The following is a 19,705-nucleotide window of genomic DNA, read 5'->3' on the forward strand; positions in this document are numbered from 1 at the left end:
TATCACAGGCCGCTGATGAAGCAGCAGGGTTATGGGAAAGGAAGTCAAGGACATCTGGGATTTATGGCCCAAATCAAACTGAAACACAAGCTCTTTTTTTAGCATGTCAGTGGGTCAGCTGGACAGACACACAGAGCAGGCCGACCACTGTGCGCGCGTAACTGAACAACAAAGTCACAATCCAGTGACGTGATCCAAGAATCTGTTTAATCACTGACTTCCCTTGAATCAAACTCAGCAGTGAGTTTAGATAAGAATAATTATAAGTGAAGACTGACCTCATACATGCAGACATTTAGCTAATCCATTCATGGAAGACTATTGCTGGCACAAGTGCATAAGCTGATTAGACTGCACATACAGAGACTTTCTCTAATTAGCAGCCAATTGATCCATGCATCAGTCTTTAGACCAAGTATTTCATTATAATACTTACTACGGTTTGTAAGATACTCAAGCCAAATGGAAATGAAACTGTAAAGATGCCAACTACATCTGTTGATGTCAGTGTTTATAAAAGGCTTTGATCATCTAGGCTGTGAGATATCCACATTTTAAAGGCAACTGGAGTTGATGAACTGATGAAGTGTCTTGGATTAAGAGCAAAAACACCTTCAAGATGCCACAAGACTGTGGGGGGGGGGGCTTAACACAACACTGAGGATTCTATTACACTAGAAACTGTTGAATATGATGAATATGATTATTTTGGCGAAAAATATGTCAGTATCATATGCTCAATTCATAAATAATATCAAAACAACACCATTCCTTTTTAAAGCACATGTTTATGGAAAAAATGTAATTTAAATAACTTGTATTTTCTCCTTTTCTGTCTGTACTCAAAAAACATGGTTCCGGTCCAGAGTGTGATAGAAGGGCCCCCCCTTTTGTTTACTGTCCTGTACTGCAGTAATGGCAGGAATACTGTTACTATGCAATAAACCTTTGCATTTTTTCAGTTCCTGTAGAAGTATTGTCACATTCCCTTTCCCTACGTTTTGCCCTCTATATTTTCTAAAAGCTGGCAACACAAACTGGCACATACAGTATATGAGATGACATTCATTTGAGATGAAAATGTATTTACAGTGCAAAGTATTTGTATCAACATACCAACACTCAAAAGCTGAAATAAAAATAATAGAGCTGTAGAATGTAAGAATTTAAAAACTACATTTACATGGCAGGGGTTAAAACTGAGATCACTGTTATTTAAATATTGGTCTTAGTGATATAATGAAGCTTTATCATTAAATAATTTATTAGCATCATTGTTATATTGCACTTTTAGTATCTAAGGTCTAATATTATATATATTAGACCAATTTATGATACGCACTCATTTGTGCACACATTTTTAATTTATCACGTCATTTCTCACCTTCTCCAGGCTGACTCCTGTCCTCTTGACCAGAGCCTGCAGTCTGGCGATAGTTTCGTTCTCTCTCAGCAGGTAGGAGTTGAGGGGCGAGGCCAGATTGCCATTGCGCTTGTCAGAGACCATATCAACAGATCGGAAGCTGCGGTACTTGGCCTGGCTGTCGCTGGAGTGAATATTTCCCTCTGGAGACACGCCGAAGGACATGAGCACCTCTGAGATCTCCTGGATGAACTCTAGCTTGTTGGGAAACTGGGGTAACTCTTCTGGCAGTTCGATGAAGTGGTTATCGATGTCCACGAAACACAAGTTAGCCTGAAAAGAAAACAAGGGACAAGATAATTAACTATCAAAAAACATGTCTGACAACACTTTCTACTTTATACACATCTGTCTTTGTATAAAATGGGAAGCAAGAGACTTGTTCCTAATGAGCTTACTGATGACTGTCAAACTGGAATGCCATGCTGAGAGTAGTAAGTATGGAGGTTAAATATAAAAAGGCATAGGTTCAAAATATCATGAATAACTAGATACTTAAACAAAGCTTAAAAATGTGGCCACAAAACTGTCAAACTGTCCTACACAAGAAACACAAGACACAAAACTGTTGCTCTACATGGCTCGTGTCAGTAATGATAAACCCACGTGTTCTGATTGTAAATAAAAACACTGGCAAGCTAAAGCGAGAATGTCTGGGTTCCTAAAGACAACTAAAGACAACGAGGTGCTCACACTACAACATGAAAATCCTACAACTGTGAATTTATCAGCAAATTACAACCCTTTCAAAAGTCAACATCGTGAACACGCTACGATGCGTCTGTACCTCCTGTGGCAGCTCTAGCTTGGTGCGGTCATCCTGTCCGTTGGAGTGGAGGCCCATGAGATACGGCACAGGAGCGTCCAGGAAGTGGAGGAGGGAGGCAGGCAGAATGGGAACGTACACATGCTGCCACTGGAAGGGGAACATTAAAGCCGTGATGCTCTCTGCCACCGTCATCAGCCTCTGGTAATCTGTTTCACACACACAAGCACACACACAAAAAGTGAAGGTGGTGGAGCAAAGGCCGCAACCACGTGAAAGATACTGTACATTCGAGCAGTATATACAGTACAGTGCAGATTTCAGGGCTCATTTCCAGATTTGGTTATTACTTTAAAACCTTGGTGACTGTAATGACTTTGAGTGATCACGTGTGTTCCAACATGTTTTCCTGATTAGTGTTTTTTTCAAAATCAGTATTTGCAAATGCCTGTTCAATGACATGTTAAGTGGTAAATTCAACATTTACTGGACACAACGGACTTTTAGTGTTTTCTGTAAACTTTAAAAGGGGAAAGCCGCACTGAAACCTGCTGGTGTATTGCTTGTGATGGACAGTCTTCAAATCAAAGAGCATTTTTGGGGCAAACTCAAAGAAAAACTTGTGATGCAACTCTTTTTCCATGTGTTATTCCCCAACACCGCCTTTGCCTGATAAATCTTGTTTATTGCTCCAAAACACTTTGGCCAGTGTGTGTGACATGCATGTGACAGAAAAGTTGCGCAACACGACCGTCTGTTATTGCAACAGGATTAGGTTTTTTTCATGCCTCAGCTCTTCTGGTTGCTCTTTGAGCGTAAAATCCATCAACTGCCTCAGGTCGCATGATAGCCAGTCCATCCTGCTATGTTTGCAGGAACCACAGTGTAGCCACACAGCTTCGTCCAAAACATTAGCATTAGCTTTGTTAGCAAGCAAAGCTGAGGGCATCTTCTGACGTATGATTTTACACAGCTGACAGACCTGCCGCAATATCACTGACTGGCTGGAAAGAAGAATATGACTGAAGGTTTTCTGCCCTGTGTGATTCAGGATTTAGGAGCACAGGCGTAAACCCTGTGAGAACAAAAAAGACTATCATGACATGACAAAAAGAAACACACAACACTGCTACAGTGTTAACTCTTTACTCCGGTTATCTTTGTGATTCTGTGTTCTGTAAATGTGATAGAAGAGTTTGACCAATGACCAACCTTAAAGGAATTAAGTGCGATGACACATACTGTGTCCAAATTTAGGGAGTGGCTCCTGTGTAACTTCACAACATGGCCTGTTCCATTTCAGAGACTACAAATGCAGCCAAGACTTGGGGTCAAAAAATGTTTTAATTTGGAAAACACTTCTGGTGTATCCTTTACAACCTTTAGTACTCTATGATCCATCAAGCACTGGATAATTTTCTGGAGGGCGATTTTCTTTATTTAAATTGAGTATTTTGAGTATTTTGACATTGTGATAATGTCACTGTAAATGTCACAACTACTAGCGTTAACTTGTGATACACTTACATTTTTTAAACCGTTGTCTACATAAACACACCATCAGTTTGCACTCTGTGGCGCTCTATCATTTCATTTGAAAAGGAGGATCCTCTGAAGGATCTCTGTGGCCTGCATCCTCTGGTGGATCCAGACTTCGAACTGTGAGCACAGCTACAGTCAGCTGGTCCTGTGGCTAACGTTAAATTCCTTTGTCATGACTCCACACAGCAACACTCCTTCGTGTTCAGGATTTCACACTTGAGTCAACTGGTATACATGCAAATATGTATCCAGTCCTCCTCATCTGCATTCCTGCTCTATCCAGTTGACACCTACTGTACATTCAGCAGCAGCTCTGCTTCTCCTGTTATGGTGCCAAAATAAATACCATTCCTTCTTTTGGTCATGTGCTGGTCCATGAGAAGAGACTCTCACCCCAGCCAGGGCCCCCCCCCCCCCTATCAGCAGCTTCCTCTCCCAGGACAGGGACAAGAATACTAACATCACCCGTCTGCTCTTAAACTAGGTCACCACGACAAGAAACTACTTTAACTCAACTCGCAGGGTCACATACTGCTGCTTATACGCACAGACGCATGCCAAGAAAATGTTTTAAATGTCCACACTGAGAACTGGTTGCAGCTACGACCTGAACTGATGCTTGAACGATTCAGTTTACAAACTGAGTGCAACCGTATGCACCACAGCAGGCTAAAAATACACTGAACACACAGAAGTGAAAAAGTGCTATAGATCTTACATATCAGCACTATCCTGATCAAATAGCTTGTTTGACAAAAATGTGTGTTGCTCGTTTAAACAGCCCCAATTTCTACCAGGGCAGTAAAGGAGGCTGCTTGCTGATTTTGACCATTTAATATTTTCCTTTGGTCACAAGTGAATGGAAAAGCTAAAAAGTGATATATTTTGCGCATCCTGCAGACATGTAGTCAGACGGCGAATGTGCATACGTTTGCAGTCCAAACCAGGGCTGCAAGTAATGATTATTTTAATTACGGATTAATCTGATGATTATTTTCTCGATTCATTAAACATTTGTTTGGTCTTTGAAATGTTAGAAAATAGCGATTAATCACAATATCCCAGAGCCAAAGATGAAAGCTTCAGATTTCTTGTTTTGTCCGACCAACACTCCAAAAACCAACTATGAGCCACCGCCTATGTAAAGTGCTATGAATCAAAAATCAACAAATGCTCACATCTGAGAATTTGGAACCAGGGAATGTTCAGCTTTTTTCCTTGATAAATGATTAAATGGTTCATAGATTATCAAAACAGTTGATTAATTGACTGAGGGCGAAACTACATAATTAAGTTAACTGATACTGCAGCCTAAAGAAAAAAAGTAAAAACCCAGAGTCCTCTGACTAAAATTGATGTTAATAATATCATGTTGAGAGGCTGTAAAAACATTGAGGGTGGAGAAGAACCACCGCAGGTTTTATCATTAATGTACATCTGCCAGTTGAAGAAAAGCTGGCACAATATGGTAATGCTATTCCCTCATATACAAAAAGGTAACATGAAGGATGAATTACTAAGTAAAAAGTGTGATCGTGTGTGTGTGGATAAAAGCTGAGCTCAATTCTGTATCTTAAGGCGACAGCCAAACACACTGTGTTGACAGAGCTTCAGATTTGTGCTTTTAAGCTTAATTTCAAATGAAGTCTGAATCTCTGTGTCTGAAATGCGTGCTGTGTAATTGCAGCATCTTCAGCTCAGATCTCTCCTGTCACTCTCAAATCCACAAATCACATAAAGACAGAAAATGTCCATGAAACAAATGATGACAAATAATGGCTTAATTGCAGCATGTCAAAATGGCTGACACATGAGTGACACATGATGAGCTTCCTATTTGTGAAGGAAGGGAGAGGCAACAGACAGCATTTTAACATCTTTTTAATGGCTTCATGGAAGAGATGCTGGCCAAGATTTTTTCCCTTTTTTTTCTCCTTTTTTTTTTTTTTTTTTTTTAAATCAACTATTTTTAGCGCATAATACACAGTCGTCTCCTTATTTGCAGAGCATCCCTCTCCTCAGTGTGTGTTTGAGCGTCTTTTCCTAACAATCCCTCGTTTCTTCTCAGTGGAGGATTGCCAGGGCTTAACTCTACAACACATCCTTCACATGTTCTGCAGCGATGAGCCTCATGGGGGTGAAAAAAAAAGAAGCATGATGTCACTTCCAACCAATAATAATCATCCTGCATCACAGCTATCCTCCCTGTCTCTGCGTTGCCTAGCAACACCACAGCTTTCCCCCTTAAGAGCTGCTCCCCCTGGCCCCTGGCGTTTTGTAAACCATTTGCCTTCCCTTGCCATTGTAATGGATCCAATCACCACACCAGACGTAGCACCCTTAAATGATTTTCTTGCTTCTCCTTGCGAACATGGTAAAACACAATGGTGAATGGTTTTTCTAAAAACCTATTCTGCCTGGTAAAGGATGGTATGGATTAACTGAATATTTACTGTACAGTTACCATTTATGAGTAAGTACTAATCTGGCTAAAGCACTGTATTTTTTTAATCAAAAGCTCCTATCAAATTAAGCAGCTGATTGTCAGACTTGCTGTGTGTTTTGTTTAAAGGATGAATCACACTCAAGACAAATCACAGCTAATAAAAATGGCCTGCTTAGCCCACGAACCTACATAGCAACTTTCACATGAAAAAAAACCTCTTGCATGTGAGTCCTGGCAGTGGGAGCTGCCTGTAATGGTTGAGGGGACTAACATTTACCCAGGCCGGTACTCGCACTGCATCACTTTAATGGAAACACTCAACAGGTTATGTAATCTCCTGGATAATAGTTCTGCCGTGCATATCAAACATGTTGTAGCCTCAGGTTGTGGTTTTTATTCCCATACCACAATCATCTAGACATTTGAAAGAATGAAATTTCAGTTTGTGTGTCTGACTTTTTCTATACCTTTCCAAAACCGATTCACATTGACCGCCATGATTGGTAAGCTGTTTGGAGGCAAGAAAGGAGCCAGGGATTTCTCTCTCTTGCTCTTTTTTCTTTCTTGACACAGCTATTCATTTCCCTTTTCAAGTGAACAATGAGTGCTACACTATGAATGTCCACCAGGAGATACTGTCTGAAAATGTGTCTTATACCCTTTTTAAACAATATCTTCAATACCCCAACAATACCCCCTCTAAATGATGTCTGGCTCCTCGCCTTGCCTTGGAGTTTGGCCATTTAGAACAACAGTAAATACTTAAATTTGATTGATTTCTGATCAAGCGAACCACCGGCCTTATGAGAACCTATCAAAGTCGTACAAGGATTTCCATTATATTTAAAGCCAGACAATAGAAAAATGTTTAAATCATGATGTTTATGACATAATAAAAGTGAATATCTATAACTCAACTATATTTTTGCGCATCAGTAATCAAAGCCTTTTTCCCACCGATCCAAAATTAAAAACACGGCAGAAAGCCTTAAAGCTACCTCAGCTTGTAATAACCAGGTCCCCTGACAACATCTAGTCTCATGCCAAGACACGGATGTGTCTCTCGAGACTGCCCCTGCTAACAGGATCATGTGCCCTCACAATTCTCAAAAAACTGCAGTTAAGGATAAGGCTGGTAGAGGGGTGTGGTTTGGCCTCAGCTCAGGTGTGTGCGACTGGCCCATGGGTGAAGTGCCAGGGTTGTAATTGGCACACATGTTACCTGTTGACTGATTCTGACTCTCTCCTGTGAGAGCCAGAGGAGAACAACTGTCCTCCTCTGAGGAATATTTATACTTCGGAGAGCCTGGACTATAAAGGAGTCGCCAGGCGAGGTAGCTGAGGAGTGGAAGAGCCAGAGGAATGTTTGTGTTATAGAAGTGTGTGTGCGAGTGGTAATAACTGGACAATTTAAGTGGATTGATTGTGTGACTGTTCTGTGCTGGGTAGAACCTGCAGTAACACTGACATGAGTTACAGTAATGCATGACTTTTTCTGACTTTCAGTTCCCGCTATTTTGAAAACACGTGTAGTGTTGAGGATTTCAATGCAAGCCTGACTATTTTATTATTTGTCTTTAATCTTTTATGGTTGTAATGTGAGCAAGATGCACAGGTATTTGTAATAAATGCATCCCAATGGGACTGGATGCAAACATTGAGTGTAATAGTAGAAGACCAGCTACTTACGCTGTGAGTAGAGCAGTATCTGCATCTCCAGCAGGGCACAGGTGAACAGCTGAAGAACATTCTCCACACCCAAAAGATTAAACATTTCACTGATGGCAAAGTCAAAGAGTGGCAGCTCAGACGTGCTCGGCCTCTGACACACCACAGGCCCGTAGACGCCTGAGAACTTGAGGGAACGCCCGGAGGGTGGAAGCGGCACCTCATAGAGGATGTTGAAGATGTAGCTCTCCAAGGGGAGGGGTGGGGGCTGAGGTGAAGAGACAGCCTGGTGAAGCTGCTGCAACACCTTCCTGCACGCCTGAGCGAAGGCCATGGGTGTTATCAAGCAGATGCACTTTGACACGTACAGCGTGTCACGGCTGATGTCATACGAGTTGAAGCGCTGCAGTCGGGAGATGGCGGGTGCAGCGTGGAGCATGGGACGAGGCTGGGAGTGTTGGTGTCGCTGGTCCTCGGGTCCCTGTGGTGAGGTGGGAGTGTGCAAGATGTCGTACTGCTCCGCGTTGTGCATGTGGTAAAGCGTCTGCATGGCGCTGCAGATCTGCTTACTGGTCACCTCCTCGAAGAAGGTGAGGGAAAAGCCGTAGGTCCGAGAGCCGTCCTCTCTGGTGATGATAAAAGAGTGGAACTGAGGCTCCCGAGAATCAACCTGCGTCCTGAACGACAGGCCCTTTGGCATGCAGAGCTGTGAGAGGACAGACAGAGAGAAGATTGAGAGGGACAAAAGACGACAGCAGAACCTAATTCACTGAAATTGTTCAGTAGCTACATGAACAAAAGTTCGGTGGGTGAAATTTATTCTGGACCAGAGCTATTTTACACAATCTTATTGTCCAAATTAAAGGACATTTTGGGCAATACGTTTATTAATTTTCATTCATGAGAGTTTGATTACAACATCAACACCACTCTCATGTCTGTTCACTACGTGCAGAGCTGGAGACGAAAGGCAATTAGTCTAGTTTATCATCAAGACTGGAAACAGGGGAAAAAAATGTAGCCTGACTCTGTCCGAAGTCCAAAATGACGCCTTTACCAGCACCTCTAAAGCTCAATAGTATGACACATCTCGTTTGTTTAACAACAAGCTGTTTACAGAAACAGTAATGTAAAAATGCGTTCCTCCCTTAAAATGGTTTTAAAAGGTTTTAGACAAGCTCTCAACAAAGGTCACAAAGTCTTTACACCATGAAACTACTAAAAACACACAAAAGCATTTTCCCAAAATGTTGAATTATTCCTTAAATGATTCTAGGCAATTTAATAAAATAAGTTACTGATATTTTTCTTTTATGCGTGTTCATATTGTCTGCAGAAATTGGAACACATTTCAATGCATTAAACACCAGCTTTATTTATGGAATGTTGCACACACTTTAACACACATATTAACTTTGTTATACAGATTTCAACCTTATCACCCAGCCGCACTATTATTCTAAAAAGGATATGGTTGATTTTTTTAACTGTATAGAGATCGTACCATGCCAACTGCATCCTGGTCAAATGGATTCCACTCGACATTGTCTGGATAATGTGCTAGAACCTTGGATTTAAAGGTTCTCCGCAATGGACTCTGCTCAAAATTCTCACCTGAAAATCAGAAAGACAGAGAGAGCAAAAACAAAAAGGAGGTAAACAGTTATCACAAGTTTCCAGATGTAAATGGAGACGCAGAAGAACAGTTTGATCAGAAGCAGGCTTAAAGTGCCAGGCACAACTCCAGAGGAAAGAGCAAGTCAGCATATTTGTCTTGAGAGGAAGACTGTATTGCATCATATAAAGCTGTCATCCGCAGAGAATCCGTAGAAAGTCAACAATACAAAATATTCAAGCAGGCAGCATCTAATACTACAATAATACAAAACAGATAGTTTATCAGAGAAAAAAAAAAAATCAACCAAACTTTATGGATCTTAATGCTTCCTGACAGCTTTAATGGCAATACAAGGAACAAAGAAAATAATCAATCATAAAAAAGGACAAACTGCGTTGATTTGAACCCAGAGTAAAGCAGAAGTGATGCACACACCAAGGCAGTACTGAAAAGTCATTCAGAGTGTAGGGGGAGAGTAAACATTGACCAAGCAATGCCAGCACAGGCAGCACTGGATTTGTGTGTGTGTGCGAGAAACAGAAGCAGTGATTGTCAAACATCAGCTCATTGTTCAGCTACTGCTGGGGGATGTGGGGGAGAGGGATGAGGGGTCGAGAGAAACCAGGAGGAGAGAAATCAGAGTGTGCAAATCAAAAAGGTGCAAGTCCCCACACCTGTGCAGAAAACAACTGCGAAAACTCAGACTTTGAAGTAACAAAAGAAGGGGGGAAAAAAAACAAGATGTGCCAGGTTAGAGGTTGAAGGGTTAAAGCTGAGCTCAAGGTTAAGAGGGGGAGGAGTGTGTGTGGTGGGAGGGTTACCTTCATCTGCCCCCGCCAATTTTCCTCTGGCCCCATCTCTGAATTTAGTAGCCTCTATATACTGGCATAAAGCTACACAACAAATAAAACAAAAATATAATTAAAAGCCTGGTTCTGGATGGGTAGCGCATCACTTCTCAGTTTGTGCAGACACATCCTTGCAGCTCTGCTCTCAGAACAAGCTGCACACACACACACACACAGGACATTATCGTGTCTTTGTCAGGTGGGTATGCTAATACAAAGCCAGCTGGTGGGGTTAGGATGTGGGGAAATGGTTTTTCTGTGCTGTAGTTTCTTCTTCTTCTGGAGATCAAGCAAATCCATACTGCTCTGATATGGATTATATTCTCAACACGAACGCACTGGAAAAGAACCAGCCAGTGTTTAACATGCTAGCAGCTCTGTGAGGCTCTACTTAGGCACAGCAGTGCTTTGAGCTAAATGCTAATGCCAGCATGCTAACATGCCAACAATGACAGTGCTAATACGCTGCTGTTTGACTGGCAAACTGTTAACCATGTTCAATACAAGACACTATAAGAAATCAATACAATTTATTAATCTTACAAACATTTATCATCTGTGTAGCTTGATATTCTTTATTCTTGATTCTTTATTTGGATCCCCATTAGCTTCCACACAGTGGTCGATAAAGCTTATTCTTCTCTGTAATAAAACTCTGATGTTGTGCAAAACAATTAAAACCCTTTGTATGTTACATGTTCCTTCATTATCACGAGCATGGGCATTGTGGTTTATTTTAAGTCAATCCCACAAACAGCGTCATATTGCTGTAAATACATGCTAGCACACCAAACGTGTATTAATTTGCAGCTATAAATAGCGCCCAACAAATACTCTCTCTACTCCTGTTTGAGCAACATTTGCTAAAAAAACCACAGTGCTCAGTTGTTCTAGGAAATTACTGAGTTTTTTTTTTTTTTTTTTTATTTCAGCAGTAGGGTTGAATGCTGAGTGCTACATATTATCTCATACTGAAAAAAAAGCATCAAGGTGTGGCAGATTGATCTAATATGTGTAACCATCGGTGAACAGTCATGGGTCTGACCACAGTGAATGGCAGCTGTTGTGCTGCAGACTGACTGGCCCTGAAGCTGAGTTAGATTATCTAACATTTCACATTAAAAAAAGGCCCCTTTATATGCAGTCACGCAATGCTTTTTGCTGTCCTGTTTCATGCATAACATTTGCCAAGCACCGATAAAATAGTCCTGCTGGCAGAAACACACAGTCATGCAGCATGTCAGAGCCAAATGTGTGCTGTGTGGCACACATTGACTCTTTTCTAGTTCCTCCATGTCAGCTTCAAATTAAAGCTGCTCTCAAGCTAATGCGGCCTTGTGAGATATGGAACCAGGACTTTTCTTGCTGGACTTTTTGTTGACTAGTTAGGGGTGAGGAAATTCATTTTCACTGCACGTACGACATGACTCAGTGGTGACACACAGAGTCAAGACATGATGTCTCTTTCAACTCTCTTCATCGATGATTACATCAATTCTCTATGTTGCATTTGTTTGAACAAGACATTTATGTTTCATCTTGGAAAACAACCAAGAATTTAATTTTGAGAATGACGGATGAAAGTTCTGCCTTTACTCACATAAAACGTTAACGTTGACAATATCTAAACACAAATCTATTAATGATCCAGTATCCCCTTAGCTCCACGCTTTAAGAAAGATGTTGAGTAAGTGCAGTCGACGCCTCCAGACAGCAGGTGTTGAGTGAAGCAACAAACAAGTTCACATTAGACTCTAGGTAAAGTGAAACGAATCCTGGCAAGGGAGTAAATGTTTTAAGGATTAAGTGGTATAATCTGTTGGTTACTTTCATATCCAAACTGCCCACAGCGAAGAAACTAGGCCAGGAATGCAACTCAGACTAGAAACACGTCAGCAACCAGAGATAGGTCAGACAGTGATGTTATTATGATAAGTAGGAACAGGGGGAAATGATTCAGGCTCCAAAATTAATGTTTAATCGCCATATTTAAGACATATAATTGTTGACTTTACTCGAAAGGATAAAAAAAAAAAAAAACAAGAAAAACATTAAGGGCATAGCTGAAATATCAAACTGACTTGTACGTGTACATGTCCACGTACACGTATATCACATTCCAAGACAGAAAGTGGAAACAGACATGCAACGCAATGATGTGACTGAAGCTGTTTGCAAACTCTGTCACGACAAAGTCAGTGATGTATTACAGTGATACAACAAACATCTGGAAGCATCTGGCTGTGACATGCAACACGTTGCTGTTCTTTTAAATTAATGAGAATTTAATGTATCATGGCTAATGATAATTATCACAGCAAATGCCAGCACAACATTACACTACACTTAGTGAGTACAATCCATTCCTGTCTGACATGTAAAGTAAGGAAAGGATAACACTGTGTTTTCCAAAGCTTCCTTTGTGAAGTCACTGGATTTGATATGACTGTTGTGATTATGTCTCTGACTCTGCGAAAACCCGACTACATGCATATTTAGATCTGACGTTGTCTTTTCAATCATCAAATACTTGGTTACATAGCGAAGCTTCATCTGTGGTGTATGGAGGGTAATCTTACTCAGAATTAAAATCAAATATATTTTTTATATATAAAATACAAAAATAAAAAAGAGAAAATGGCAGATAATGTATCTTCATATTGTACTACTCAGGATAATTAGGCCATAATTCAATGTTAAAAAGAAAAAGAAAACTGATAATCGAAATGACAAATGGATGTTGTAAAATGAAAATTTTAACTCCTGAAATGGAAAACAAATGTTTGTATAAGTCATGTATATGGTATAATTAAATGGTTTTTATGATATAATAACAGCAAAGAGCTTTTGGCTTTTACTTTTAATGCTGGTAAAATGATCCTCCATAGTGGAGTGGTGTTGTCCCTCGCACACCTCAACTGTCACAGCTTTACAACTAAACCCTCTTCCTTGTTTTTCCAGCTGGTTCAAGAGCAACTGGCCAAGACTACCCAGGTGTTTGTTTCAACCGATGTGTTCACCTGGTAATTAGTGCTAATTACAAGCTAACTGCCTCAGCTGGGGCGACTCGTCTACATGAGCACCAGCAAACTACAGTGTTGTTTACATTTGCTTGATTTATCATATTTTCCAGCAAATGGGACTGTGTTGCCATGAGAGTGTGGACCGGTAGCAGTGGGAGTAGAGCGTCACAGAGTTTTGGTGCCACGCCATTTTCCTGTTTCATCCTGTAAGCCAGGGACCACTCACAGCTCTGCAGGCCTCCTGCGCTCACAACACACCCTCACACCTCCTGTAGCATGGCCGACGGAGACATAAAAGGATGTACCTCTCTTACTGAACGGCTATATTAATACACGACTGGAGTTGACTGCCTCCAGCAGAATGTGGTGAAGACTCTGCTAACACTTCAAAATAGCTCAGCAGCAAAAACATCAACACTTATTCACCCGGAGGACCCGGCGCTGACAGAACATGATCGCTCACTCTCAGCTTAAACCCAGTCTTCACTCCCAGGAGACACAATGTGGGGTTTTCTCAATAAAAAGGACATTTCACAAACAGTTTCTCAGATTAATTTTTTTTCACTTGTTACAGTATTAGGTTCCTAAGATGGCACTTCATTTTAGAGCTGAAGCGATTAGACGCTTAATCGATCGACAGAAAAATAATTGGCAACTATTTTGATAATCAAATCATCGTTCGAGTCTTTTTTCAAGACAAAAATGACAAACATTTGCTGGTTCTAGCTTCTCAAATGTCGAGACTTACTTTGTCTTATGTGATAACAAACTGAATATCTTTAGGGTTTTGGGCTGTTAGTTGTACAAAAATAAACAATTTGATGGCACCACCTTTAGTTTAAGGAAATTGTAACGCACATTTTTCACAGGTTTTAAGATTTTATAGACCAAATGATTAATAATTTAATCAAGAAAAGAACCTGCAGATTAATCCGTAGTGAAAATAAACATTAGTTGCAACCCTACTTCAGTTTACTGAAAACCGGCACACAAACGTCGCTTTCATTCATCATTCAAATCAGTAGTTAACATCATTTACAGGCTACCTGCCAAAGATTCCGGCATCCTGTTTCTTTGATACCAAAAAAAGAAAAGCAAAAAAAAGTGGATGCTTTCAAAGAAAAAATTCCTTTAATTGCACTGAACCGGTTGGAAACCCAAATACTGGTATTATATAGTATCTTAACACTTCCTTTTAACACTACTTCTCTTCTTCTATTCATTCAGAAAAGACTATAGGACACACCTAATACTTTGTCATGTAATGTCAGTAACATATTAAAAAAAAAAACAGGTTGGGCCTTGACTCTTGAACTAGAACAAAGAAACAAACCCAATCAGAATTACAAATACCAGACATTTCATCCTGACAACACAGTTCACAAAACATCTGTTAGCAGCCGCAGGATTGGACTGCAGAGAAACCTAACCCATAGAAAATACACAGTCTTTCAGACAAGAATGTGCATGTTCATCACTCTGCCATGGCAGGAAAGAATGTAAACGTCCACCTTTCAAGAGCAAATCTGAGCTGGAACCATGACAAAGACTTATGCAAACAGGGACCAGCAATGATCAGCGAGGGAAAGAGACATTTCTCCACAGGGAATGAAAAATTGTATATAGGGAGAATAAAACTCAAGACGTTCTTTCAGAGCAAATTCAACCCCTAATACAGCAGGTATCAAATAAATTAACACAAGTCATGCTACAATAAACAGCTAAACAAGTTTCAGTGAAAAGACACACCTTACAAGTAGTTTTATAATTAACATCTGAATATATTAGGCAGTATGTGGTTAGGTAATATATTTTGGCATATCGAATGGGTCTGACTATAACAATACCCATAAGTCTCAGCTACTGTTGCCATAGAGGAGAAGCGAGTCAGGCGAGCAGCATAGTAGCAAATTCATCCAATCCAATTGGAATCCAATCCAATCAGTTTTCTCAATACTGAAATCTTTAGCTTCCATCCACCAACAGTGGCATACGTAACAGAATTTTAAGCTCTGTGGTTGGATGTTTCTTGCTGCAATGCACCATGGGCATCGTAGTTAACTTCGCCTCTAAAGGTTCTAATTCCACAGGCTTGTATCTTTGACTTTTAATCAAAGAACCAGACATTTTCAAACTCAGTTGTTCATCTTTTGTACTGATGATTCAACCAAGACATTTTCATGTCCATCCATAGATCAAGATACAGTAAACCCTCAAAGTACTGTGAGATATCTACTGAATGTCCAAACTGCATACAAAATTTATCTGATGCATTTTCAATCAGATTTTTAAAAAACACTGACAGGAGAACCTTCACGGGCCCATAAATAAACAACTCTGAGTGAAAATATGAAAAAGCACATTATGCATTTAAAACCATCTTGCATGTTGAGCCATTCATCCTCATTTGTTTGCTGAGTAGGATTGGGGGAGAGAGGCTGCCTGGGAAATTCAAAAGGATATTTAGCATTTGAATAAGTGGAGCCTGTGTACAAGTGTACTTCTGTCCCTCAGCTCCCTGTGTTTTCTGTGTCGCCTGTGAGGCTGGGGGGTAATACATATGCTAATCAGGTCCTCACTGTGCTGCCAAACACTGTGCTTCAAGGAAGTTTTGGTCATTTCTTTGTGTTTCACTGTACATGATTCACCGCTGCATCATGTTAAAAACCTGAATCTGTTAAATCAATGGAGAAACCCACCATAGAGTTTGATACAGTTCATTTTATTAAGTTTGAGGCCATGTTACTTTAATTTAAAATGTTTCAGTCATTGGGTGTATAATAACTGCATTCATCTGTTATTTGTAATGCTGAAAACTGTTCTTCAGTTACAACTGTCACAAGCACTTTTTTATTATCTTTTTTTTTTCTAGCTTAGTCTCATTCATTTTTGGCAATGAAAAGTCGAGAAAGAGTAAAACTGTAGTGTTGCAACTAACGGTTAATTATCTTATTGATTAATCAAAATATCTCAATTATTGGATTCATTTTTTTGTCTATAAAACTGCCTGCCACAATTCCCTAAGGCCCAAGGTCTCATCTTCAAATATCTTGTCTCTTCCGCCAAACCATCCATCAGTTCACTCTCCTTTACAACAAAAACAAAGCTGGAGCCAATTAACGTTGGCCATTTTTGTTAGAAAAAACAAACGACTTAAACAATTATCAAAATTGTTGACGATTCATTTTCTATCTACCAACTAGTCGATAAATCATCAATTGTTTCAGCTCTAACACCCATTATAATTTCCCCAAGCCCAAGGCATTTTCAGATTCTTTGTTCTATGTGAGCATCAGCCCAAAACCAAAGATAGTCAGTTAACTACATGACAAAGAAAAGCAGCAGACCCACAAATCTTAGTCTGGAACCATTACCATTACCCAAAACTACTTATATGATAAATTGATTATCAAAATAGCTGCCAATTGATTTTCTGTTAATTGACTGATTGATTAATGAACTATTTCTTTCTGTTCTAGTATTCAAGTATTTCTCAAAAAGGCAGAAAGAGTATCAACTCTTGGTATCATCTGCAAAAATAAGCACTTTATTTGTTGACTCATCTTCTCACATAAACAGTTTTGAAAGTGATAAGAGTTTCACTACATTTGCAATTTTTACCAATCTACCAAAATTCCCACATGAATGATAACAGAAACATAATTGTATTTTGAAAAGATGTTAAGTATCTTGATTTCATACTGAAAATGCATAGGAGCCATCACAACTACACTAACAATGACACACTACTATGCATTTTTCTTATTTATTGAAGTATAATTCAAACTTCTAAATATTCTTATAGCAGATGTTTAGCTGACATAACCATATGTAACCTGTAACAATGGAATTTCCACACCATTTCCTCTCTTCAACTCAAAACTGAAAGAGTCAATAAGGGCAAGCCCCTAACCTCTTTCTACAGTAAACAGCAGCAACATGCAGTAAGTAGAACGTCAGTGATGTCTGACCACAGAGCCTCAGTTTGTAAGTCTTTGCAACGACTCAATGGGTTCAATTTTTTTCCAGTCAGAAAGGCCTAGAAGAAACCTCATCACCGACCATACCATAGATTTATAACAATAAAATATGCAATTCCATGTCATTAAAGCCATTTCAAAATTTGAAAGGTTAATTTAGAAAATTATGGTATAGCTACTGCAATACTAAATTATTTTAAAGGTGGGAGGGGAGGCCAATCAATGGGGCATTACTCTATATAAAAAAAAACTATTTAAAGTTTTACATGTGTCAAAAACAAACATGGTGGTCACACAGTTGATAACTTTAATCTCCAAGCTGAGTGAGCCAAGACAGCTGTCTAATCAGTTATACTAAAATACATTGCCTTCTTTATTTTACGGCTACACAATGGTACTTAATTACGCTCTGAATAACGATAACTCTAGACTGGTGTTTTTTTCTGTACTAATGCAAGGCTGACATTTTTACATGAATTCACTCAAGCGATTTCAAAATGTTATATTTAATGGAGTGGAAAACATGAGCGCACTGTGGGTGGAAGGCCAAAATTGAGAGGAAAAAGCTACATATTCAGATTTAACCTCATCGGTGTGGACAGTACCTAAGTCTGGTCAAGCAGATCTTCCTGTTCCTTGCTCATGGTTGTGCTCTATTCAAAACAGAATAATGCATTTCAAGTAAATATGAACTCATCTTGTAAAAAGGAACATGAATTAAAGGAAGTAAAAATAGGAACTACAGAGGTTGAGTCTTTGAAAACTTAAAGGAGAAAAGAACTTTCTTTCAACCACAACAGCAACTCTAAATGTCTCTCACTATCTGCTGAGTCACAATAAATCACACAGATGCGTGTCTGATATCGATCCCTAGTAATCACTGTGTTGTGAGCATCAGCTGTACAAAAAAAAACATTTTTTCGTTTTCACAAGACTAGAAAGCAGTTAAAAAAAAAAAAAAAAAAAAAATCAGGCATATTCGATTGTTGTCAGAAGCTAGAAGGGCATAATCGCAATAACCCGGTCAACAAGAGCTTATACACCTTAATACAGTTACTAACAACAGGCTTAAAAGGTACTTAGTAGATTTACACATGACCTTCAGCAGGGGTCTGACCTTTAGTGACAAAAGTGAATACTTTCTTATCTCTGGTGGTGCTGCAGAAAGCCCTGACATTATTTGTGAGGGAAATGTTAATGCCAGATATTTACATATACTCCAAACAACACAAATCTCCATCCTCAAGTCTAAACAAGTCCACTACAGTTCAGACAGTTTGTAATTACTAAAATATTTCAGTCTGCAGCACAATTCTATTCTAAAGGAGAATACAGAATAGAATTTGAGCAGATTGGATGTTGTATTGCTGCAGTGAATGTCTTCTTAACATCCAATGAACTGCATTTACTCAATTAACCGTAAACAATTACATTTTTTGTAAAAAATTAACATTAAAATTGTAACATTCACGTGGGTTGTTCACCTTCTACAGCTGAAAACGAGTTCTTTGGTCTGTTCTTTTGAGATAAAATGTGCAGTTATGGTAATGTATCCTGTCACATGACTGCTCCTTCTGTCAGTTGACACAAACAGCCAAACAGCTTCACAGAGTGACTGCTTCACCTCATTTTTAAGTGTCTTTGTACATGGTTGGAAATGAGCATCTCACTACAGAACTGCAGCTAAATAGGTTGTATCTTGAATTTAGTGAGTTAATCATTTTTCAGAAAGATAAAGATGGTAAAACGATGTTTAGTGTCCCAAATGCATCTTTTAACAAGTTGGAAACGATACGATACAGTTTAGAAGAGGTAACCCTCCAAAGCTGGTATGTATTCCCAATGTGCCTACTGTCAGATCTAAAATCATTTATTCAGTCCTCACAATGTTTACACAGAGAAAAAATGAATTACCATTTATGGTATCAATATAAGTGGGCAATATGGATTAAATCTGTTACAGTACATGTAATTCTACATTGCACTGTCAATATATCATGAAATAGTATATTTTCTGCAAAATATAATGAGAGACAATTTATGGATACCATATAAATGGCAGTTTTGGGTCTAATTTGGTGAAATTCATGGTTTATTCAGGTTATCACATTGATACAGAAATCCTATTTAAGCTGCATCATTTCCAACAATGTCCTGAAATATCAAAAGGGATAACCACCAATGGTATGTAGAATGTGGCAAAATCTCTGAGGATAAACAAGTTGATATTACCCCCCACAGTATATATCATGGTAACGCTTTATTTTATGGGTCCATTATTTCCTTGTAATTTCTTGAACGTTTTTTGGAATAAACACATGAAAACAAAATAGAGACACATTTATGACTGAGAATGTTATTTGAGTTAGTTTGTTTGTTTTTGACTTCCAG

The 19,705-nt window shown here is 39.2% G+C and overlaps 1 protein-coding gene across 4 annotated transcripts in view; it reads right to left on the minus strand.

The window, feature by feature from the left end:
• The window catches only part of dennd5a (DENN domain containing 5A), a 38,347-nt gene that overhangs the window by 17,147 nt on the left and 1,495 nt on the right, over positions 1–19,705 (minus strand). For 2 of the 4 annotated variants that reach the window (XM_022765341.1, XM_022765339.1), the window contains exons 2-6: positions 10,285–10,356; positions 9,350–9,459; positions 7,867–8,551; positions 2,211–2,398; positions 1,385–1,696 (exon numbers count right to left, since the gene is read on the minus strand). In XM_022765341.1, coding sequence (XP_022621062.1) covers positions 1,385–1,696; positions 2,211–2,398; positions 7,867–8,551; positions 9,350–9,459; positions 10,285–10,356 — 1,367 coding nt within the window. The remainder of the gene's footprint in view (positions 1–1,384; positions 1,697–2,210; positions 2,399–7,866; positions 8,552–9,349; positions 9,460–10,284; positions 10,357–19,705) is intronic. The other 2 variants (XM_022765342.1, XM_022765340.1) reach the window with 1 other exon arrangement.

This window comes from Seriola dumerili, unplaced genomic scaffold (assembly GCF_002260705.1).
Source record: "Seriola dumerili isolate Sdu_G_001 unplaced genomic scaffold, Sdu_1.0 BDQW01000674.1, whole genome shotgun sequence".
Taxonomy (NCBI): domain Eukaryota; kingdom Metazoa; phylum Chordata; class Actinopteri; order Carangiformes; family Carangidae; genus Seriola; species Seriola dumerili.